The sequence below is a fragment of the Lissotriton vulgaris genome, chromosome 7, assembly GCF_964263255.1.
Source record: "Lissotriton vulgaris chromosome 7, aLisVul1.2, whole genome shotgun sequence".
NCBI lineage: Eukaryota > Metazoa > Chordata > Amphibia > Caudata > Salamandridae > Lissotriton > Lissotriton vulgaris.
Window position 1 is genome coordinate 1,746,379,845 of NC_141695.1, and position 24,345 is coordinate 1,746,404,189.

Here is a 24,345-nt window from a genome sequence, read left to right on the forward strand (position 1 = left end):
TCGGGTTTGCCAGAGAACACTAACTTTGCTTTTACTAGCTACCATAGACCTTGTCCCGCATCACGCGTGAGAGTGCACACTCTGCACCCGAGTCCCCTGGGCCTTCTAGAAGTAATCTAAAGATTCTATAGTCAAGTCCTAGCGATTCCAAAGCCTATTAGTACTGTACTTACCTGCTAGTAATTTCGCATTCCACTTTCAGAGTATATGGTTTTCCGTGCCCCTCGGGCATTTGTATATACTGTGCTAACTTAAGTATTTTCGTAAGAGTTTTGTTTTGTGCTTAGTACCCTGTCCTCATAAAGAGTACAGGGCTGTTGTGATTTTAATAAATACACTGTTTATTTTCATAACACTTGTGTGGTGTCCTTTCACTTGGTATTCAAGGGGTATATGTGTGGTATAACAGCTGGCTTAACACGCCCTCTCGAGTCTTTAGCCTTAGACTGCTCGTATCCACGCTACTAGGATAGCTGGTCTATAAGGTTGACTTACAACCAATCATCAATAAGGGTTGTTGGACTGATACATAGTGATCACTAGAATAGTGAGCACTGCATATCAGGCCACCTTCTCACACACCCCTTCAGGCTTTTTTGTGCGTGGCAACAGGACCAGCGTGGCCCCCATTGATGGCAGTTTTCTTTCCGGGATATACCATTGGTAGATAGTCTGGCCCCATGCCTTGGAGGGCTTTAAGAACCATGCATAGAGCCTTAAAACTTACTTGACTCCTTACCGTGAGCCAATGCAATTTTTTTATTTCCTTAGAAATCAAGGAGAATCTCGATGTACCAGTGAGCAGTCTAGCTGCTGCGTTTGGCTACACTTGTAATTTGTTAAAGAATCTTTGTTGAACGTTTAGGTAAAGACTGTAGTCCAGTCTTGCCATGACCACAGCCGTGACCACTGTTTGCCTATACACCGGGGGCAAGAACAGCAATATTTTCCTGAGCATTTTCATAACAAACATTGTTTTCGAAACCACTGAATTTACTTGGGGCTCAAAGGTGAGACTCTTGTCAACTATTACACCCAGGTTTTTAACCTTTTTTGTGGGGACAGGGAGAATACACATCGAGTCCAGTTTGGTGTCCAAAAGTTGGTATTGTTGCTGAACAATATAACCTCGGTTTTACCCGTGTTAACTTTTAGGCAAATTTTGGCAATCCAACTTCCCACTGACAACAAATAAGAAATCCCAACTGAAGCTAGGTCTCCTGCTAAGATTTAAACCAAGGAAAAAGAAAAACATCAGAAGACAATAAACGATGGGCCTAGAAAGGTTAGATTTGAAGGAATGTAAAGACATCCAGTCTTCCAGCACACTGTCCTGTACGAATGAAGGGCTGTAGACCTCAGTTCCATATCACTCGGGGTCACGTGCACAGTAATAGGGCTCATATCTCAGTTTGACACTTGTGATTGACAATGCTTGATTTCATTTGCTGTGTCTGTTTCTCTTCGTTTATTTTAAAGGAGGAGCTGGACAATGGCCTTTCTTTCTTGGTTGCCACCACGTCGTTGTTGTTTCTTACTCCGGCATCAACTTCCTTGTGTAAGTCTTGACTTTTCAACCACAGGACCACCAGAGTAAAGGATTTTAAGGGGTCCTGGCTATCCAAGCTGGCATCAGTGTCCTGCATGATGGTCTGATGAGGACCACAGGAAGTGTCATCATGACCCCGCCCAGCGCTCCCTGCGTATGGCCATTGTGAAGAGACTGATAGTGATTCCCAGAGGTGTTAATACTTCCTGGGTGTATAAGCGAGCACATGGAGTCCCCTTACTCATAGTCAGGGTCGGATTGGTAAGGCGGGCGAGCACATGGAGTCCCCTTACTCATACTCAGGGTCGGATTGGTAAGGCGGGCGAGCACATGGAGTCCCCTTACTCAAAGTCAGGCTCTGATTGGTAAGGCGGGCACTCAGGCAATGGCCGAGCGCGGCCAGTGTTGAAGTTCCAGCTGTGGGCAGTTTTTTTGGCTGCCTGGGGGACCGCTTTAGGCTGTCTCTGCTGTGTTCAGATGTCACCAGCGGGACCGAGTGCCCTTTCTGGAGGCAGATGGTCGTCCATTACCTCACTTTTATCAACGGGCAGAGGTTTCACTCCTGTTCTCTCGCTGGGCCGGCCAATTAATGTGGGCATACTGAGCAGAGGCAGGGTGCCTGAGCAGGGGTGGCCTAACTTGTTTTCAGGTGTTTATGAAACTTTGGCGAAGAAGTGTTTCGAGGAAAGGCAATATGCAAATGTGGGATACTTTTTTTTAGCGTGCCCGGGCTGATTTCTAATCCCAATCCAACCCTGCTCATGGGATACAGAATTGTATCCTCCTGTAACGTAAACCCTATCAGATGCACTACTGCAAGGCCATTCTGCTAGCCACTCATTCTCATTTTAACTGGTCTGTGGTCGGAACTGATATTGGGGGAAGATGGGAAGGGAGAGGATGTGGCGTAACAGCCAGAGCTGCATATTTTGGATTTGGGTACCAGGTCCGAGTCTCAAGTCGGCTCAACCTCCTGTGATTCTGGGCAAATCACTTAATCTTGCCGTGCCTAACAAAAATGAATGTGCCCCGGTGTAATGTAACTGGTGCTCAAGTAAAGTGCTCCAATACCTTCGAGTCGAGTTGGTGCTATAGAAAGCTGCAAAACATCAGACACATATTGCTGTAAGGAAATCATCTGACTGGATTGAGCAGTCTTTGTTACGACTAACTGCTGATCAGACTAGTGTAATTGCATCTGTATCCTGATTATTGCTGTCGGAGCAGTCTTTCTCATCTTTGAGATGACCCAGTGGCAGCTCCACCACTAAGGCGGAGGCGCGTCTACCCACTGCTGCAAAGCAGTGAAAGAAAGAACAAACACAATGATAATAAATAAAGGTTATACATTTTATGTTTCTGTGAAGCGTGGCCGGCGGGCAGGGATGCTCTGCTCTCAGAGCAGGGGAGGAGCGGTTTGCCCCCTCCAAGTGTGCAATGAATGTTTGGCCAGCCCTCTGGGGCCGCCCAAAACAGTCATGCGCACTTTGCATGTTCTCCAGCAGGCTGCATTACAGCCGGAATGGAAAACACGCCCAGGCCCCATTCCTTGGCTGGGCAGCGATCCACAGAGATATATGATACAACAAGTAACATCATACCTACAACATGTCAGTACTATTGGCTTTATCAATGGTTGTTAGTTGCCTAAGATAAATGAGGCGCAACTATGGCTCCCTTGTATAGAATATTGAAAAAGCTTCGACTTAAAGCCCTGGTGACACCACGACAATGTTGCTGCTCCTGAGTTTCAAAAAGAGAAGGGAAATCCAGAGAGAAAATGACTCTCTTTAAATGATTTCCCGTCCCCTTCAACGCTCACCTGGCATGACGTCATGACGTAACTTCTCCACTAGTGAGAAGTGAGCAGTGTGAGCAGCGCACATCCATGTGCCTGCTGTCACTGCAGTCCAGAAAAACGGACCACCTGTGTCTGGGCAGAAAACAGAGACCGATAGAGACCCATTTGGAAACCCCCTTTAAAAACTGTTGGTGCTCAACCCCGGCCACTTAAAGCCCTACTGACGCCCCTACTTGTTGTACATAGAGCACCCCTAGAAAGGGAAGAAACGTAACATGGCTAAGGAAAGGAGACATTGAAAAGAGAAGGAGAGCGCACACTAACAGAAAATGCTCGGGAATCCCGATATTAGCTGCTCCCTTCTCCCAGCCAAGAACCAGTATTCCCCTTGTAAGAGGCACACCCTGAGTAAATATTTAAAACAGACAAGTTAAAAGCAGATTAAACAAGTGCAGGCAGGGTCGAGCAAGTAAAAGTTAGTTGCTATAGGGGTCACAGCCCCTTCTTTTACACCATTTTCCTTTGTCTCCTAGCACAGGGTTTAGGGAAAACCAGATGCAATTGGTTTGGGAGCACTTGAGCACTTTGTTTTGCTCAGCCCCTCTCTCCCTTTCCCTGGACAGGCTAGGGACATCAGCCGCTCCCGAGGGGTGGAGCCAGCATTGTGGAAGGCAGGCCCAGCCCTATTCAGGTCCCAGGTGCAACTCCTCCCTCCCATCTACATGCAGATCTCCCTATTCACCACCGGGCAGCCCCATCCTGGCTCCTGGAGCCAAGCACACCAGGCAGCTCCAGCCAATCACAAGCCAGACAGTTAATTCACATTCACTGCACACAGACATGCCAACTTCTAGAAGTGGCACTTCTACACTAGCCATATTAAATCTGCGCACACCGTCGTGCAGCATTTAATCTCACAATTCGCACATACCAAACTTGTCCCTGCACTCCCGACACATCAGGAACTACCATGGACACATACATCCCCCATGCATTCCTATGGGAGGGCAGGCCAATCTCACCACACGCACTCAGAGTGCGCACGCACTTTACACTGGGACACAGTGTTAAAGTGCGCAGAAGCCAAAAACAACTAGTATCAGGTCACAATTAAAAGCACAAAGTTTAGGGGTGGACCTGCCAAAAGGGCCAAGTCCAACACTGTAGTAAACTCCAACTCATGTCATCAGGGAAGATGCAATGAAAGGTGACACCTTGGTCAACAACATACAACACAAGTAGAGAGGTGAGCAGAGAAAAAGCAGAGGAAGGCTCTGTGGGTACCTACCTGGCAGCCAGGAAGAGGACACAGCTTACGGCCAGGTACGCCAGGAGCATGAACAGCCAGACAGCCGGGGAGAAAGGGTCCAGGAAGGAGAAGTATCCTGGCTTCCGCCCCTAGGAGAAGACGACAGGTCAGGCTGTATTCTATAGACAAAAGGAACAGTGCTTATTGGCTGTACTGGTACGGTACCATTACAGCAGGACTTGACATGAAGTAATGCTACATGGCATAAAATAAAATACTGCGTAAACAAAACACAAGACTACACCCCAAGGACACGCCACGTTAGAGCACGTAAGAGAAAACAAAACATAATAAGCAAAACAGATAAAAATTAAACAAGGCAAATTCAACCCAAAACATATCAAATAGGTGGCAGCTTCATAAGCAGTGCACAGGACGTGCCTGTGATGGAAACAGGGGATGTACCATTCAACAACAGAGTCTACTGCGGCTTACTGGCAGTGGGAGATACCATGTGACAACAGAGTCTACTGAGGATCACTGGCAGTGGAGGATACCATGTGAACAGAATGTGCTGACCTTGGGGGATACCATGTAACAACAGAGTGTACTGAGGCTCACTGGCAGCGGGGGATATCATGTGAACAGAATGTGCTGACGGTGGGAGATACCATGTAACAACAGAGTGTACTGAGGCGCACTGGCAGTGGAAGATACCATGTGAACAGAATGTGCTGACGGTGGGAGATACCATGTAACAACAGAGTGTACTGATGCTCACTGGCAGTGTGAGATACCATGTGAACAGAATGTGCTGACGGTGGGAGATACCATGTGAACAGAATGTGCTGACGGTGGGAGATATCATATAACAACAGAGTGTACTGAGGCGCACTGGCAGTGGTAGATACCATGTGAGCAGAATGTGCTGACAGTGGGGAATATCATGTGAACAGAATGTGCTGACAGTGAGAGATACCATGTAACAACAGAGTGTACTGAGGCTCACTGGCAGTGGGAAATACCATGAGAACAGAATGTGTTGACAGTGGGAGATACCATGTAACAACAGAGTGTATGATGTGCTGACAGTGGGAGATACCATATTACAACAGAGTGTACTGAGGCTCACTGCCAGCGGGAGATACCATCTAAGCAGAATATGCAGGTGATGTATTTCTTTTATTTCTCCAGCAGGATGCACCTTGTGCACTGCAATGGGGGATAGCTTGACTAAGAAGAGCTCTTATTTCCAAAAGACAGAGGATGTAATATTCACAGAGCAGGACGTACCATGGGTTGCAGACAAGAGGTGGAAAGATTCTCTTACAGTGGGATATACCAAGACTACAGAAAGAGCAGGAGCTTCTAACTTCTTACAGATGTCCTGAACCGTGTCTCCACAACCGGTCACCACCACTGATGACGTACAAAATCATTGCTGGACACACAGCCATCCCATTGACAACCTCCACCCAATAAAACCTGGTTTTGTGGGGCAGTGTGTTGCCCAAATGAGGCTATTGTTGAAAAAGTCACATCACATCCCGGCGAAGACATTGCATGTGGCAGTCGGCATTCATCTTCGGGGTGTAATGATAATGCGGGCAGTGGTGTCATATGTGTGGTGCTTTTCGGAAGCAAGCAGACTACTTCGAGGGTTAACAATCTTCTTGCTACTAGAAGGGCTGAGCTAGAGTGCGTGAGGAGAGTCAACGTGATTGGACAGAATCACTACAATAAAAATGTATGTGATTGGAGTCAGAAAAGAAAGAGAATCTGAGAGACATCATTTGTTTGACAGTGAGGGGAGGAAACCCCGGAAGAGCTGCATTGTCATTTATTGCTGAAAGATGTTTACTTCCCTTCTCTGTGCAGCACGGAGAGTATTTAAATGCAAGCTCTATGGTTTACTCTTGCGGTCACATGACTTGGAATTAACACTCCTTTTCCCTAAAAACCTAGGGGCATATTATCAAGGGATTTATCTCTGCATTTTTGGCTTTAAAAGCCAAGAAAGCTGAGATAAAATTATCTCCCTATCAGCAACAGGGTGCTAACACGCAAATTCGCATGTTAGCACCCTTTTTCTCTACGCTTCCCCTTGTATCTCTAATGAGATGCAAAGGGGGCGTTACAGCGAAAAATAATAGGAGAAATGTTGTTAAGCGACATTTCTCCTATTATCAAGGATTTCGCTATCCCTGTTAGTGATAAAAAAAAGCAGTGCTAACCGCGGTTAGCGCTGCTTTTTTTACACCTGGTATTTTCCTGACTTAGCCATGATATCCTATGGAAGGTGGATATCATGGCTAAGTTTGCGAGCCCCTATCATCAAGCTAACGCCAAACTTTGAGAGATTATCGTTTTTTCCAGCGATAATCTCTCAATTGGCAGTAAGCGTGAGGATTTTTATCACTTCTGAGATAAACCTTGCTAATAGCAAGTTATCTCTGCGATCATTTTCGGCGATGCTTAGCGTTAAAAAATTCATTGCTAAGCATCGTTAGCGATAAATATCGCTTAACGTTGGTAATATGCCCCTTCTTGACCCCTTAAATGAGATGCCCTCAGCAGCAGCTACCATGTGACAAGGCAGTAAGAACGCAGCACCCCATCTTTGGGGAGAAGGTGGTAGCGGAGGTAAGGTTCGTTAATGACCTGAATCCCAGGAAGTCCATTTTCCAAGAAATATATTTGTCTTTTTGGGAAGTAAAGCAAGGTTCATTGGAGGTGACACAAGTTAAACAATGATGATTCAAAATGTGTGGCAAAACAGTTTATTTCCAAAACAAAGTGTTTTGAAGTATATAAGCGATTATTACTTTAAACTCAGATCATACTTACAGAATGTCTGAAAATATGGATTATAAGCTTGTTTTAAAAACACCTCACACCTGTGCCGGTCGCACTTAATCACTTGTGTGCCGCTCTGATGACAATCAAGTCCCAGGATCAAGTCTCGAGAACACTTCGCTGCCTCCGGTTCCCAAAAGTACACATGCCCAGAGGGCACAGCAGGGGCTGAGAAGTGGACTGTTTTGGCAACAATCTCCGTCCAGGCTGACGAGGGGGTTTAGGAGGGAATGGCCCCAGCAGGCTGTAAAACTACAACACCCTGCACAAGAGGCTCAAGTACCGTGACTTCTCTGCTGTGGCGGGTGCGGCAACGAAAAACAAAGCTGCCGCCCACCAGTTTGTCCAATCGTCTGAGCTTATGTGTGCTTCTAGTCACCAATAGGGTTGTGCGATTGTGGAAAAGCAGCAGTCAAGACCTGCCCCAGGGATCACCCACGTGATGGCTCGTGCGCCCAGAGTAGACTTACGGGAAGACTGCTTGGGGCACGGCTAATTGATCTGTTAAACTCTGGCCCGCTGAGAATATCCTTGAACTACTGTTCATGGATACTGTATCTCTGACACAAAGCGTTTTAAATTTAAAGGCGCAGTTGCATTCTCATATATGTTAGACAATTTTAGCGGGCTGGTGCTGCCTCATTGGCATTGTGCCTCAACGGCGGCATTGTCAGAGGGGCGCTAGAATGTATAACTAATGTATTTTAATGCAGTGATGCGGACACCAGCATTAAAATGTGTTAGTCCAACGTCTGGTGCATGGTATTTGGCAGAGCTGTAGGTTAGGCGGGCAGTGTGCGTTGAGATGTCTTCGCGGTCAGCAGCTTGCAGAGGAGATTCTGGAACAGCTGGGCAACTCACAAAGTGGGTCTCAGGGGTCTCCATGTCTCTCAATAAGTGTTTGCTTCCTGAGTTTGGACTGAAATCTTCATCTTGGGGAATGCTGAAGGGAGTTCAGTACCCCAGGTATTGGTGCAGCATGGCTCCGGTAGACCCTGGTGTCTCCAAACTTGGCAAGGAGACAGTTCTGACTCGTCAGAGCTGGCGTACTCCTTTTGGTTTGGGTGCTGCATTGGAGTCACCGAGGAGCAGCACGTTGGTAACACCGGATTCTGTGGTTCGGTGTCTGCGGCTGCAGGGGAGTGGTACCTTCACTCCAAGGGAGTTCTTTGGTGATTTGTAGAAGGCCGGAGGGGCTCCAGGGTTCTTGGAGGCCTCACAGTTGCAGGGCGAGATAGAACACCACAATTGTTGAGTCCTTAAGCAGCAGGCAGGGTTTGTAACCAATTTTGTCCTTTTCTTCTCTGTGTACGTTGAATCTAAGTTCAGTGTCCAGGGATGCCACCTTAATACAGAATCCAGGGGCATTACAGGGGGAGACAGATAATGCGATAACCACCGTTAGGGTGTCTACATCCTCTGAGTGACCACTTCCTGTGTGAAGGAGCACTAACCTGACCCTAAATGGTTATTTCTCTCACACATCAAGATGGAGGTAAATGCAAAGTGGGGTCCACATCACCTGCCAAACTTTAGGGGTGGTGCTGGCTGAATTGGGACCCACCTCCTTATTTAACTAGTTTTCCCGCATGTCCTCCCACGAAATATGGATCAGGTTTTACGGGGACCCTCTAAAGGGTCTCCTATGCAGATTTATTAATAAATCAAGCCCTGGATTTATTAAGATGAAATGTTTGGTACCACTCCTCTTACGGTATAGTGAAGCCATCAAGGAGCAAGAAAAATCCAGTATTACGCCCATGTACTCTCTTTGGCTTCCCTGTGCACCTACAATATCTAAGAATGTACCTGATATTGCACGGTTATATCTGCTTATACAGATATTCACCCATGGGATGGCGTGCACCCTGCCTTACGTCTGTATGGCCTTCGGGAGGGGTGACTTACCTATACCCCATGCCGTGTAAGGGGCACTTTCCTACATAGATCCAGAACTTTTTCTACTGTTTTATACACAGTTCCAGAAGTAGACTTCTGCCAGCAGGGAGTTTTGATAGCAAGGACTTGCTAAAAAGCCATGATGATGGGCCAAGAAAACGGCTTCATGAATTCAGGAACAACTGGACACATAGATTCAGTCCAGGGCGAAGAAGAATATCTCACTGTCTCCTTAGCAGGCGGTGGAAGTTCAGTCAAGAGTTATCTTCTTGAAGAAGAAGAATCTTTCCATGTGTTCCTAGCAGGCAGAAGAAGTTCAGTAAAGAGCTGTCTTTGGGAAGAAGAACTCTCAGTGTCTCACTAGCAGGCGGTGGAAGTTCAGTCAAGAGTTATCTTCTTGAAGAAGAATCTTTCCATGTAATCCTAGCAGGCAGAAGAAGTTCAGTAAAGAGCTGTCTTCCGGAAGAAGAATCCCTCAGTGTCTACACAGGAGGCGGTGGAAGTTCAGTCAAGAGTTGTTTCCGGGAAGAAGAATCTCTCTGTCTCCTTAGCAGGTAGTGGAAGCCCAGTCAACTCTTGTCTCCAGGAGGAAGAATCTCTCTGTCTCTCTCTAGCAGGCAGTGGAAGTTCAGTCAAGAGTTGTTTTCTTCCACAGTTGTCCAAGCAAGATCTTACATTTCTCAGGGCTAAGCAAGCAGTCTCAAAACTTGAGCTAACATTCTAATGTTGAATGCCCCAAGACCAGTCTATAAAAGATCCCAGGAGCTCCCACTTTTACTCCAAAGTGATGCTTTTCTTGTTCTTGGTGGCACCCAAACACCATCTCCAGAACGCTTTGTGCCCTAAAACCAAAGCCATCCCAGGCAGGCTCACAAGACAATCCTCCGTCCACTGCCAAATATGCAGCCTCTCCCCCTACTTTAAAGACATCCCAGCCCCACCTTCTAACACCTTCCCACAAACTCAAGCTGGTTATCAGAGACACTGAGTATGCAGTTCACTCTTTTACTTCAGAATAGGTTCTTCTTGATGTAACTAGTCTCTCCAGCCAACTCCGGATGCCATAAGCAGAGAGTTGGCAGAAGCAATATTCATGCGGTGGGACAGTGCTTCGATGCTAAAGCAGAATGACGTTTTATAGAACTGTGCTCTCAACTGTTAATAATGAAACACTTTTGTTCAGACCATGATGATGAATCTTCATTTTCAACTCTGTTCTATGAGAAGAAGGAGGTGAGACAGAAGTTCCCTGAAGACTTTCCAGTGCTGCCCATTTCTCTGTTGATGATTGTAATACATCTTGTAAATTGTATTCCTGAGGTAGAAATCAATTATTGAGTCGGCCCATTATTCATAATGAGGTGTTCCTAATGTGTTTGGGTGGGGGAGGGGCCTTCCCATGGGGTCACATTGTCTCATGAAACTGAGGTTTAACACTGTCTACAATTGTTCATTTTGTGGGCGTTTAGTTGAGGTGCCCACAGTAGCAGTTTGTACTGTGCGAGTGCTGTGGATGACAAGGTGTCTGTCAGTCTGATGGTGTGTATGAGTGTCTTTAGAAATGTGAGACTAGAGTTGTTCTCCTATTGTGCTTTGATGATGCACCTATAGGTGGTTCCAAATACAAATGAAATGTATTCAGAGAATAACAGTTAACTATTAGATCCATGCATGTGGATAGGAAGTGTAACTACTACACCGCCTATGTTGGCAGCATCTTGGTGATGTGTGCCTGGCTGTGTCGCACAGAATGTTGGGCCTAGAAAAGTTCCCAGAGGTCAAGGGTGATGCAGTTTTGTATCCACTGTAGTGTCAATAGAACAGCATCAGAGGAGCCTATTATAAGAGTGGGTGCTATACAACAAACCATGATAGTCAATCAAAGGAGCATTCCTAAGGAGTCCAGCAGGAGTCGCAGAGAAGAAACCCAGGGAAGTGGACAGAATACAACCAGCCATGGTGCGTGGTCCTGGGAGTCCACCAGGGGCGGCAGAGAAGAAACCCAGGGAAGTGGACAGAATACAACCAGCCATGGTGCGTGGTCCTAGGAGTCCACTAGGGGCGGCAGAGAAGAAACTCAGGGAAGTGGACAGAATACAACCAGCCATGGTGCGTGGTTCTGGGAGCCCACCAGGGGCGGCAGAGAAGAATCCCAGGGACGTGGACAGAATACAACCAGCCAAGGTGCGTGGTCCTAGGAGTCCAGCAGGGGCAGCAGAGAAGAAACCCAGGGAAGTGGACAGAATACAACCAGCCATGGTGCGTGGTCCTGGGAGTCCAGCAGGGGCAGCAGAGAAGAAACCCGGGGAAGTGGACAGAATACAACCAGCCATGGTGCGTGGTCCTGGGAGTCCACCAGGGGCAGCAGAGAAGAAACCCATGGAAGTGGACAGAATACAACCAGCCATGGTGCGTGGTCCTAGGAGTCCAGCAGGGGCAGCAGAGAAGAAACCCATGGAAGTGGACAGAATACAACCAGCCATGGTGCGTGGTCCTAGGAGTCCAGCAGGGGCAGCAGAGAAGAAACCCAGGGAAGTGGACAGAATACAACCAGCCATGGTGCGTGGTCCTGGGAGTCCACCAGGGGCGGCAGAGAAGAAACCCAGGGAAGTGGACAGTATACAACCAGCCATGGTGCGTGGTCCTGGGAGTCCACCAGGGGCGGCGGAGAAGAAACCCAGGGAAGTGGACAGAATACAACCAGCCATGGTGCGTGGTCCTGGGAGTCCACCAGGGGCAGCAGAGAAGAAACCCAGGGGAGTGGACAGAATACAACCAGCCATGGTGCGTGGTCCTGGGAGTCCACCAGGGGTGGCAGAGAAGAAACCCAGGGAAGTGGACAGAATACAACCAGCCATGGTGCGTGGTCCTTGTATTCCACCCAGGTGCGGAAAGGAAGAAACTCAGAGAAGTGGACAGAATACCACCAGCCATGGTGCTTGGTCCTGGGAGCCTACCAGGGGCGGCAGAGAAGAAACCCAGGGAAGTGGACAGAATACAACCAGCCATGGTGCCTGGTCCTAAGGAGTCCACCAGGGGCAGCAGAGAAGAAACCCAGGGAAGTGACAGAATACAACCAGCCATGGTGCGTGGTCCTGGGAGTCCACCAGGGGCAGCAGAGAAGAAACCCAGGGAAGTGACAGAATACAACCAACCATGGTGCATGGTCCTGGGAGTCCACCAGGGGGGCAGAGAAGAAACCCAGGGAAGTGGACAGAATACAACCAACCATGGTGCCTGGTCCTAAGGAGTCCACCAGGGGCAGCAGAGAAGAAACCCAGGGAAGTGACAGAATACAACCAGCCATGGTGCGTGGTCCTGGGAGTCCACCAGGGGCAGCAGAGAAGAAACCCAGGGAAGTGACAGAATACAACCAACCATGGTGCATGGTCCTGGGAGTCCACCAGGGGGGCAGAGAAGAAACCCAGGGAAGTGGACAGAATACAACCAACCATGGTGCGTGGTCCTGGGAGTCCACCAGGGGCAGCAGAGAAGAAACCCAGGGAAGTGACAGAATACAACCAACCATGGTGCATGGTCCTGGGAGTCCACCAGGGGGGCAGAGAAGAAACCCAGGGAAGTGGACAGAATACAACCAGCCATGGTGCGTGGTCCTAAGGAGTCCACCAGGGGCAGCAGAGAAGAAACCCAGGGAAGTGACAGAATACAACCAGCCATGGTGCGTGGTCCTGGGAGTCCACCAGGGGGGCAGAGAAGAAACCCAGGGAAGTGGACAGAATACAACCAGCCATGGTGCGTGGTCCTAAGGAGTCCACCAGGGGCAGCAGAGAAGAAACCCAGGGAAGTGGACAGAATACAACCAGCCATGGTGCCTGGTCCTAAGAGTCCACCAGGGGCAGCAGAGAAGAAACCCAGGGAAGTGGACAGAATACAACCAGCCATGGTACGTGGTCCTGGGAGTCCACCAGGGGCGGCAGAGAAGAAACCCAGGGAAGTGGACAGAATACAACCAGCCATGGTGCGTGGTCCTTGTATTCCACCCAGGTGCGGAAAGGAAGAAACTCAGAGAAGTGGCAGAATACAACCAGCCATGGTACGTGGTCCTAGGAGTCCCCCAGGAGCACATAATACACCCAGACATAGAATATGTGCCGATGAGCACAGGCTGGGGTGGGCGAAGACCAATCAAGGAAACCAATAAACTACAGACATACACAAGTTTAAGCGATCAACTAAAAAGGGGTTAAGGCCCAACTGACCGATGTAGGCAACATTAAGGACCTGCAGAGGGAGGGCGTCAGTCAATCATTCTCAGGGTCAAGTGCATTTGCAGCAGAAAAAGAGAAGGGTAAGAATCAAGAGAAGAAATTATGGCAGATAATAGTGGCAGGGGTTCTGGCCTGTTGTCCTAGTAGGGCAGACAGGCTCATAGACAGACAATGGAGAGTACTTTCAGGCCAAAGAAGAGCAGCTATCGAAGGGGCAGATAAAAAAACCGGAAGACATCAGCACAGACACGGTCAGCAGCATGTCAGACCCAGAAAACAACGACGCTGCTCCAGTGAATCGAAATTTTAAACATCCGTTCCCAGTTGGACTTAGACTACCATGTTGGGTCCTATAGAGGTCCCGACACGGAGATGATATCTATGCACCTTGCTCTCCAACAAATGCATACCAGATGGTGACTAAGATAACTTATGGGAACAAACATTTCTGCACATTTTTAATAATTAAAGAGTGCTGTGGTACAACCTGCATTCTTACTTAGATAACATGTCTTTCATGGGGCAAATTTATCCGACAAGAAAAGAAGCGAAAGTGGGGCAAACACAAAGTTTAAAATGTTAAAGTGGTGTATCAGAGTTGGATATGATGGCGACAACTCTATCCAGAGGAGGGTCATTCCCCAATGAGCAGTAGAAACGTGTCCACATCCGCGGCATCAAAGCTCACCTCAGTCCTCGGCTCAAAGCCCCGGTAGGAGAAGCCAGTTCTGCTGACAAGGTAGAGGGGCACTTGGGCATCCATACAGCAGTAAATATATCTGTCTGTGGCAGGTGCTAGTTGCCAACTGAGACCTGGTCATGAGAGGCAGAGTGTCTCAGTCGGATGACTTGACACACAGAGTTGTGTTGGGCGCAATAAGGACGCCACCTGAGGAGGCACCAAACACCACCCACCACACCATGCAAGGCGAGCCTGCCTGAAGAGCTTCTTAGACTAGAGGTCATCTTTGGATGGAGAGGTGGAACAGTGAATAGGTGTTTTGATGATGAGGAAATAGTAGTGAGATTTTAGTTTGAGGCGGCCATCTTGTGATGTGGCGATTTACACCAAATAATACTTACTACTGCACTGATCATTGAAAGTATGTGTGGTTCATGTCCAACAAGAACAAGACTTCTTTATATTCTATCCCTCTGCCCCAACAAATTGACGCTAATTCCTGTTTTCAAACCAGGCCACCTGTTTCTGCACACTCCTGAGCACATACGTGTCAGACAAGGAGGGAGCCATCTTGAAGAATGTAAATCATACGCCAAGCATCTATTATACACTGCTGAAGCGCAGCATTGAACCATCCAGTCTGACAACTAGACACAAGCGAAGACAACGCACCATCTGGCTGCCCCAAGGGACAGTATAGAAGGCCATACTGGAGAGGCAAACCATGACTGCATGATGCCAAGTAATTTCATGGTTTACTAACACAGTAAAAAAGCTGAGCAGCAGGGTCCTTATTTTGAGAGAGCAGTGCCATAAATGGACAAAAGTCTGAAGAAATTGCAAGTCAACAGAGGGAGGTGCCTCAAAGAGAGGGGAACAGGCAAAAAACACATCACAATCAAGGAGAAAAGAGTGCCTTACTACACAGAAGAAAAGGATCAAACAGCTCATGGTTCTTGGCCCACACACACTGCTAAGGCCCAGATGCTAGTTAATATATCCCTTAAACTAGTTAAAAAAAGATGACTCTGAGTGCCGCCACTTTTACTGACTAAAACCAAACTACGCCACTTGTAGTCGAGGAAGACCCACTCAAATCATGTCCTTCCCAGAACAGTAGAGAGAGAAGGCAAGCAGTGCTTAATGTGAGCCGGGGTTTGGGGGGTGGGATCCACCAGCACTCATTTTTTGGGACCAGCAATTATTTTCCCTCTTCACCCTGTGGCCCAGAGCAAGTGAGGGAAAATACAAAAGGAGGAAAGAAGGGGGGAGAGAAAGATGGAAAACAGAGACTAAGAAAGCAGGGATGAAAAAGAACCTAAAAGAGTGACATAAAGGGGCAGACAATGTCTGGTGGTGGATGAAAGAGGTAGAGTCAAGACTTTGCAGCTTTGGCATCTGGCATCTGGTCATTCGATACCAAAGACCGCCCTTATTCTTTTATAAATCAAGCAGTGAAGGAACGAGTCCTGGTTGAAGCAAGAGGGGGGGGAATCTGCAGTTTTCAAACAGGTTGCAAAACTGTGAATTCAATGTTATTGACTAATACAAAACCATTCTTGGCCATGGATGTTCAGATGGACTCCTACAGTCCACCTGAGCTAAGAGTGACATCAAACCATACAGACCTCCTGTTTTTGGACCCAAAGACATCCGAGACTCTATAGGAGCAGGAGCTGGTGGCAGAAGGAGCAGACAAAGTATGGGAGTCTGGTAGTGCTGAGGTGGGAACACAGCATCAGCAGGAGTAGTGCAATAAGAAGGTCTACGAACATGAGATTTGAATGGCGAGGTCGAAGTGATGAATACTAAGCTGAGTTACTTTAATAGTCCTATTAAAATATATCTACAAACTACGGACCTAGTGGCTTATTTATGAGAGGCCTGCACTGCCAGAGTGGCACTTTTTTTGACGCTCTTGCAGTGTAAGCTTCTCAATCTATGAGGTGCCACAAAGCCACTCTGTTTGACTTTCAATGGTTGCATGTCGAGTTCCCACTAATCCTTTGGACAACATAAACTTTGGGAGAGGTGCCTAGACTGATTCCGAGATATGTTGTCCTAGAGACCAGCTAGCTCACAGTGCCACCATTAGCCCCCTTAACACTACCTGGGAGCAAATGGTTTCTGGCAACAATTGAACATGACAACCCTGACACCTCAGGGACTGTGGTAAAAGATCAGAACCTCCTGCTCAGTCACTCATGCTCTTTTGGTCTCAGAGAACGATACAGAGAATACACCGTGGGACGTTTTCAATATATCCATTGAACCAACGTTATTCTTGTCTAGAACACATATGCTGCGATAATCAGTAGACAGAAGCAGATGAAACTGATTACAAGCACCAAAAGAGTATATAGTAGATACAGTTGTACCATGGTGCTAAAACAGTGTATATATTCAGGCATAGAAACAAGACAGTAATCAGGTATATTCCTAATTTGCAAACCCTACTTGGCGTGTACCTACTGTGCATGTAGATGTGAAGCCAAGAATCCCTCCCAAGGGACGATCCAACCCCATTACCTGGTGATAGAGAATGTAGGACCCCATCCTGGTCACGATCTGGACACCCCTCATAGAGATGTCAGACCGCTGCGTCTTGAAGTCTCAGCATGCAGGGACCCTCCGTGTCAGCAGAAGGGCCTCCTTTGCTAATCTATTGGGATGCTCATTATTATAAGAAAAAGCATCCTTGCGATGTACGTGTTGAATAGCGAGGTTATGGATATGTAGATATCCCTGTCACACCGTGGTTGAAGACGGAACAACATGTGTACATTGTGCATAAAGGCCTTGTACTTGGTGTTTGAGGCATTGTGATAATCTTATGCGAAGCCAGATGTATAAACAGAAGTAGTTTCAGAGAAATTAATCTAACATTGTCAAGCACATGAATATGTGCAAAAGGTCACAGCAGAAATGTTACTTACTGTGTAAGAAACGAGCAGCTTTGCTAAACGGCCTAACACGCATGAACATGGAGTAAGACAAAGCAGCACAAATCCCTGCGTTGCCTGCTCTGCACCCGGGAGGCGTTCCAGGGGCGTTCCGGGGGGTTTCCCCACGCAGCACCCATGAATTTTGATGCTGCCCCAGATTTACTTAACCCCTTCGCTGCTCTGCACATTCCCCTGCTGTGCTGGGGGGAGGGGGGGCGCGCGCAGCGCTCCCATGCTCATGACGAGCTCAGCTCGTCACGGCTGCACCCGTTTCTTTAGAACGCTCAGCACAGCAGGGGAATTAGCCCAGCGTGCGAGCGTTCTAAAGGCCATGACGAGCTCAGCTCGTCATGAGCACCGGAGCACTGTGGCTCATGACGAGCTGAGATCGTCATGAGCATGCAAGGGGTTAATCAAGTAAACCTGGGCAACGCCCAAACCTTCTGCCTCCCCAGAGGAGAAATATGTTTATTTCTCCTAAGGTTTTCCTCTGTCCATGTGAGCTGCATTCTGTGCTTCTTTTGAGGGGTTTGATCTTCAGACAGTGCAGCTTGGGAACCGTGAGCAGGGTTTACCACCTTCTGGTTCTGGGAGGTGCTATCCAAAATAATGCCCTAAAGCAGTTACATAGCAGGTTCAATTAATGCACTTTACACACTGCAAGCAGATGAAAACAGGCGTTCTGCTCTGCGCTTCATGGTACAGACCCTGGTACTTTCCAAGCGGTGAAATGTCTACCGGACAAAATATCTGGAATGAGAGAAACTGCAGAAAGCAGAGCACAAAACACCCATTCCACTGGTTATCCCTCATTCTGAGGCCTGAAACATACAACTGGTACTTACTTCAGGCAATACTGGTTATTAGGGGTGCAGGATTTCTGGCCTGAGCAGCTCTTAACTCATAATGAGGGTCTAATAGGAAGGAAGAACTTTCCTTTCAGTTACCGCAGTAGACCTGAGCAGCACACTGATGTTTTTCTTAGTTAAATTTAGTGCACTCGAGCTCCATTGGCGTTTGCACTTCTTTTTAATTAGGTCCATTTATTTTCTGTTTGTTGTTTACTCATTAAGGTTTTTATATTGTTACTTTGCGTGCCTTGGGATACTTTTTGTCCTGTTTTTTGCAGAAGTTTGTTCTTATTTAATAGGGAACTGTGCCTGCCTTGCACCCTTGGGTTTTCTCCAAAGGAATCCATAAACTGCCTTGTACGTTATCGCCCCTGTGGTCATGGTATGAGTCATATCCAAAACTTGTTCGACTTGATAAGATACTGGACTGCCAGACACCATGAGTACCCGTGTAAGGGGACCTCAGTGTCTGGCTGGTTATATCAGATGGCCAGCCATTCTTTCACCCCCATAACTCACATGGGTTCACCCAACTGGTTGAAGAGACAATTCACGTCAGACCCATTGGGCCCTATTCACAGAACTAACTTAAGACAAAATCCTAAACTTAATACTTTTGATATTCACAGAAGGCATTTAGTAGTAGTAAAGTTAGGATTTTGTCTGTAGTTTGACTTAAGACAGACTTAGGACAAACTTAAGACAGATTTAAGACAGACTTAAGACAGAGTTAAGACAGACTTAAGTAAGGATTTTGTCTTAAGTTTGTCTTAAGTCTGTCTTAAGTCTGTCTTAAGTTTGTCTTAAGTCTGTCTTAAATCTGTCTTACGTTTGTCTTAAGTTTGTCTTAAGTCGAACTTAAGACAACATCCTAACTTTACTACTACTAAATGCCTTCTGTGAATACCAAAAGTAGTAAGTTTAGGATTTTGTCTTAAGTTAGTTCTGTGAATTGGCCCCATATACTCTCAGAGTAGGTTCCTCCATCATTGGCTTTCTCGATGGCCAAGAAGTCAAGACTCCTTGTAGCAGCCCCCCATGTGAAACTGAGCTCTGAGGACAGGACATCCCCACTACAAGACCCAGAGGTTCCATATGGTAGTCAGTGCATTATATATGTCAGCCCGTTTTCCCCACTGAGATACTTTCCTGCATCAAAGTGTGCTACCATGTTCAGCCTTGCATGCATTTTCTGGTCAGGCAAGAGCAGGCGGCAATAAATATTGTTGCTGGGAAACACTTTGTCTCATCCCACCTGAAGCTTTGACTAACTAGGGGCGACCCTTCCCGTTTGCTTTGGGACATGTACATTGTTTACAGTTTTGTATCTTTGTTTTCCATTAATATTATGAAAAATAATATATTTAATATATTTAGAAAAACAAAACCCGTTGCCTACCCTCTTTCATAGACACACATAACCTCTTTCCCTTGAGCAACGACAACAAAGACACAATGTTTCCAGTATTGAGATTTAGAAATTTCTGAAGACAAAACTGGCGCGAGCAAAATATTGATTATAAAATGTATAAAAGCTGCACTCCTGCTGGTCGGGCTCTTGTTAGACGAAGTAAATACCTCCACCAGCAGGTCTGCGGGAACAATTTAACCATGTTTATTACGTGAGCATAGAGAAGTAATTATAAGGACCCCATGCAACTCAAGTTTATAAAAAACAAAAAATATATTGTAGGTTTTCAGAGAAAAAAAACCTATAAGCGCAGTTTAAGGAACATTCTTTATAAACCACTACAGGGTGAATGGAAACTCTAGAAAAACGTGTCGTAAGGCATGCATGGAAACTAAGGTAGACAATAGTTTCTTTCAGGAGCCTTCTTCAGGGCTCTTGATTTTGTAACCAGCTTCTTAGAACATCCCGGGTGTGAGGTAGTCCCATGACCGAGGTAGCCCCTAAGACACAGTTTAAGGATTGTGGAAGGCGTTGTTTCGTCTCACACAAGCTCCCATAAAGCCCTTAAGGATTAGGAGCTTGAGAGAGCACGGCGACTCTTGGTCGGAGCAAAAGATTATAATCTTTTCATATTTGTTAAAGGTCTAGCTGGGAGGTGTGAGGGCTTCTAGGAAGAGATTATGGGAAAAATGCTAAAAAGTATTACTGGGATATAAAGCAGTTTAGTCCTTTGCTGATAATAATCATTTGTGTTTCTTACAAAGCTCTTTGTAGTATCCTGTGTGCTCCCATTCCCTGTATGCCTGAGCCGGTGGCTGGAATGCTCAGAGTGGAGGATGTACTAGAATGTTGGTGAGTGACCTGTATTGGAAGCCACATGATAGGCCCATCTGGAGAGCTGATGCCTGAGCCGGTGCCTGGAATGTTCAGAGTGGATGTGTACTAGAATGTTGGTGTGTGGCCTGTATTGGAAGCCACAAGATAGGCCCATCTGGAGAGCTGATGCCTGAGCCGGTGCCTGGAAAGTTCAGAGTGGATGGTGTACAAGAATGTTGGTGTGTCACCTGATTTGGAAGCCAGGAGATAGGCAAATCTGGAGAGCTGATGCCCGAGCTGGTACCTGGAATGCTCAGAGTGGATGATGTGCCAGAATGCTGCTGTGTTGCCTATATTAGAAGCCAAGCAAAAGGGACATTTGGAGAGCAGATGCCTCAACCGGTGCCTGGAATAGTCAGAGTGGATGATGTACTAGAATGGTGGTGTGAAGCCTGTGGTGGAAGTTAGGAGATAGGGACATCCAGAGAGCAGATGGAGCCCGTCCAGGATCAACCCCCTGTTGTTGGAACACAAAGGCCTAACATGAAATAAAGAACTTACCTCCTACCTGAATTGATCCAGACCCCCCATCCAAATTCAATTCTCTTTCTCCTGCACTTCAAACATTTCTAAATGCTTGAAGGTGAGAAGGGGGAGTAAGAAGGTCCCAATCCCTTACTGGCTGTATTATTGAGTTTAATATGCATGAGGTATTTGTCCTTGATAGTGGGTGACCCCCATCCCACTGGCGAGGAAGAAGGATCCAAGGTGGGTCAGGACAAATATAGAATATTGTAATCCAATCACAGAAAAAATTCCCTGACTCAGCTTCTCATTTGCCGTGTTTTATATACAATTGACAGGACTCCTGTATAGGAGACTAATCAAAAATGACAGCCAACATGTGTTTCGCCCCCTTACATGGCCATCCAGCCTGGGGCTTCATCAGGGCTGTGTGTTTACATATACCAAGATAGTGCAGTTGTTGTAGTATTGGACCGTGAAAGAAAAATTACATATACATATACCATGGAAGTGCAGTATGTACAGTGTAGGACAATACAAGAAATCAAGAAATCAATCAATCAATCAAAGACATTTATAGAGCGCACTACCTACCCGTAGGGTCTCGAGGCGCTTGGGAGGGGGGGGTGCCGCTAATGCTCGAACAGCCACGTCTTGAGCTTCTTCCTGAAGGAGAGGTGGTCTTGGGTCAGGCGCAGGTCGGCCGGGAGGGAGTTCCAGGTCTTGGCGGCCAGGTAGGAGAAGGACCTTCCTCCTGTGGTGGCTCTGCGGATGCGTGGGACGGCAGCGAGGGCGTGGCTGGCAGATCGGAGGTGGCGTTTGGGAGCGTAGAAGTTGATGCGGTTGTTGAGGTAGCTCGGGCCTTGATCGTGGAGAGCTTTGTGTGCGTGGGTAAGGAGGCGGAAGGTGATTCTCTTGTTGACCGGGAGCCAGTGTAGGTCTCTTAGGTGTCCGGAGATGTGGCTGTGTCGTGGGATGTCGAGGATGAGTCTAGCCGAGGCGTTCTGGATGCGCTGGAGCCTCTTCTGGATCTTGGCGGTGGTTCCGGCGTAGAGTGCGTTGCCGTAGTCCAGTCGGCAGGTGACGGGGGCCTGGGTGACGGTCTTCCTGGTCTCTGTGGGGATCCACCAGAAGATCTTCCGCAGCATGCGCAGGATGTTGAAGCACGACGAGGAGACGGCGTTGACTTGCCTGGTCAGGGAGAGGGAGGAGTCCAGGATGAAACCCAGGTTGCGTGCGTGGTCCGTTGGTTTGGGTGCGGTGCCCAGGGCGGGGGGCCACCAGGAGTCGTCCCAGGCGGAGGGCGAGGAGCCCAGGATGAGGACCTCCGTCTTATCTGAGTTCAGTTTCAGGCGGCTCGTCGTCATCCAGTCGGCTACCTCTTTCATCCCTCCGTGCAGGTTGGCTCTGGCGGCGGCGGGGTCGTTGGTCAGGGAGAGGATCAGCTGGGTGTCGTCAGCGTAGGAGATTATGTTGAGGTTGTGTTGGCATGCGATGGCCGCGAGGGGGCTCATGTAGACGTTGAAGAGGGTAGGGCTCAGTGAGGATCCTTGAGGGACACCGCAGATGACTTCGGTGGCCTCTGACTTGTACGGTGGTAGGCGGACTCTTTGTGTTCTTCCGCCGAGGAAGGAGACGATCCATTCCAGTGCCTTCTCCTGGATTCCGACGTTGCTGAGGCGCTGCACTAGGGTGCGGTGGCAGACCGTGTCGAAAGCCGCGGAGAGGTCTAGGAGGATGAGGGCCGCTGTTTCTCCGTTGTCCATCAGGGCTCGGATGTCGTCGGTGGCGGCGATGAGGGCGGTCTCGGTGCTGTGGTTGGCACGGAATCCGGACTGCGATGGGTCGAGGGATCCATTCGTCTCTAGGAAGCGGCCAGCTGTTTGTTGACAGTCTTTTCGATGACTTTGGCTGGAAACGGGAGAAGAGAGATGGGGCGGTAATTCTTGAGTTCGGTGGGGTCTGCTGTAGGTTTCTTGAGTAGAGCGCTGAGTTCGGCGTGCTTCCAGCTCTCGGGGAAGGTGGCGGTGTCGAATGAGGTGTTGATGATGTCCCGCAGGTGGGGTGCGATGACAGCGTCGGCTTTGTTGAAGACGTGGTGAGGGCAAGGGTCGGTCGGAGATCCGGAGTGGACGGAGTTCATCATGAGGATGGTGTCTTCGGTGTTGACCGGGGTCCAGGCGCGGAGGGTGGTGGTGGGTGGCGTTGCTGCGGTTGTGGCGTGCGTTGGTTGGGTGCTGAAGCTGTTGTGTTTGTCCGCGATCTTGTTGTGGAAGTAGGAGGCGAGGGAGTTGCAGAGGTCTTGCGATGGGGTGATGTCGTTGTTTCCGGCGTTGGGGTTGGAGAGCTCTTTCACGATGTTGAAGAGTTCCTTGCAGTTGTGTGCGTTGTTGTCCAGTCGGTTCTTGAAAGCCGTTTTCTTGGCGGTGCGGATCAGTTGGTGGTGTTTCCGGGTGGCGAGCTTGAGGGTGGTCCTGTTGTCCGGCGTGGGTTCCTTTCTCCAGACTTTCTTGAGGGCTCGGCAGTTCTTCTTGGAGCTCTTGAGTTCGTCGGTGAACCATGGGGCTCTCTTATTGCCGGGTCTGCTGGGCGGGGTCCTCAGAGGGGCGAGTTCGTCTGCGCATTTGCTGATCCACTTCGAGAGGTTGTCGGTGGCCTGGCTGGGGTTCGCTGAGCTGGCCGGAGGGTGCTGGCTCAGGGAAGCAGCAAGCTGGTCAGCTGTGATCTTGTTCCAGCTTCTTCGGGCAACCTGTGGCTGGTGGTGGTGGATCGTCGTTCTTCTGAAGGTGAAGTGGATGCATCTGTGGTCCGTCCAGTGGAGTTCTGTGGCGTGGCTGAAGGTGATGTCTTTGCTGGATGAGAAGATGGCGTTGAGTGTGTGTCCGGCGAGGTGGGTGGGGGTGGACACCAGCTGCTTGAGTCCAAGGTTGGCGAGGTTGTCGAGCAGGGTGTTGGTGTTGCAGTCGTTGTTGTTCTCCAGGTGGAAGTTGAAGTCCCCCAGGAGGATGTAGTCGGCGGAGGGGAGGGCATGCGGGCTGACGAAGTCGGCGATGTCCTCGCTGAATTGAGTGCGTGGTCCCGGAGGTCGGTAGATCAGGGTGCCTCTGAGGGTGTTCCTCGGGTCGGTGTGGATCTGGAAATGCAGGTGTTCGGCGGAGGGTGGGGTGTTGTCGGTGCTGGTCGTGATGCGGATGGTGTTCTTGTGGATGATGGCGATGCCTCCTCCCACCTGGTTGGCGTTGCGGTCCCTCCGGGTGATCTTGTAGCCTTCTGGGATGGCGATGGCGATGTCGGGCGCTGAGGAGGCGTTAATCCAGGTCTCCGTGAGGAAGGCAACGTCCGGGGCTGTGGTGTCTAGGAGGTTCCAGAGTTCGATGGCGTGTCTGTGGACGGAGCGGGTGTTGAGCAGGATGCACTTGAGGTGGTTGCTGCTGGTGTTTGGCTTGGCGGGTGCTGGTGTCGGGCAGGTCCGGATGCAGGTGAACTTGCAGGTGTTGCAGCTGAAGGGTCCGTGGACGCGTCGTGGGGTGGC

At 48.5% G+C, this 24,345-nt stretch overlaps 1 protein-coding gene across 1 annotated transcript in view; it reads right to left on the reverse strand.

The window, feature by feature from the left end:
* GRIK5 (glutamate ionotropic receptor kainate type subunit 5) overlaps positions 1-24,345 on the reverse strand; it is a 396,169-nt gene that overhangs the window by 114,649 nt on the left and 257,175 nt on the right. Inside the window, exon 13 of the mRNA XM_086929097.1 lies at positions 4,639-4,748. Coding sequence (XP_086785223.1) covers positions 4,639-4,748 — 110 coding nt within the window. The remainder of the gene's footprint in view (positions 1-4,638; positions 4,749-24,345) is intronic.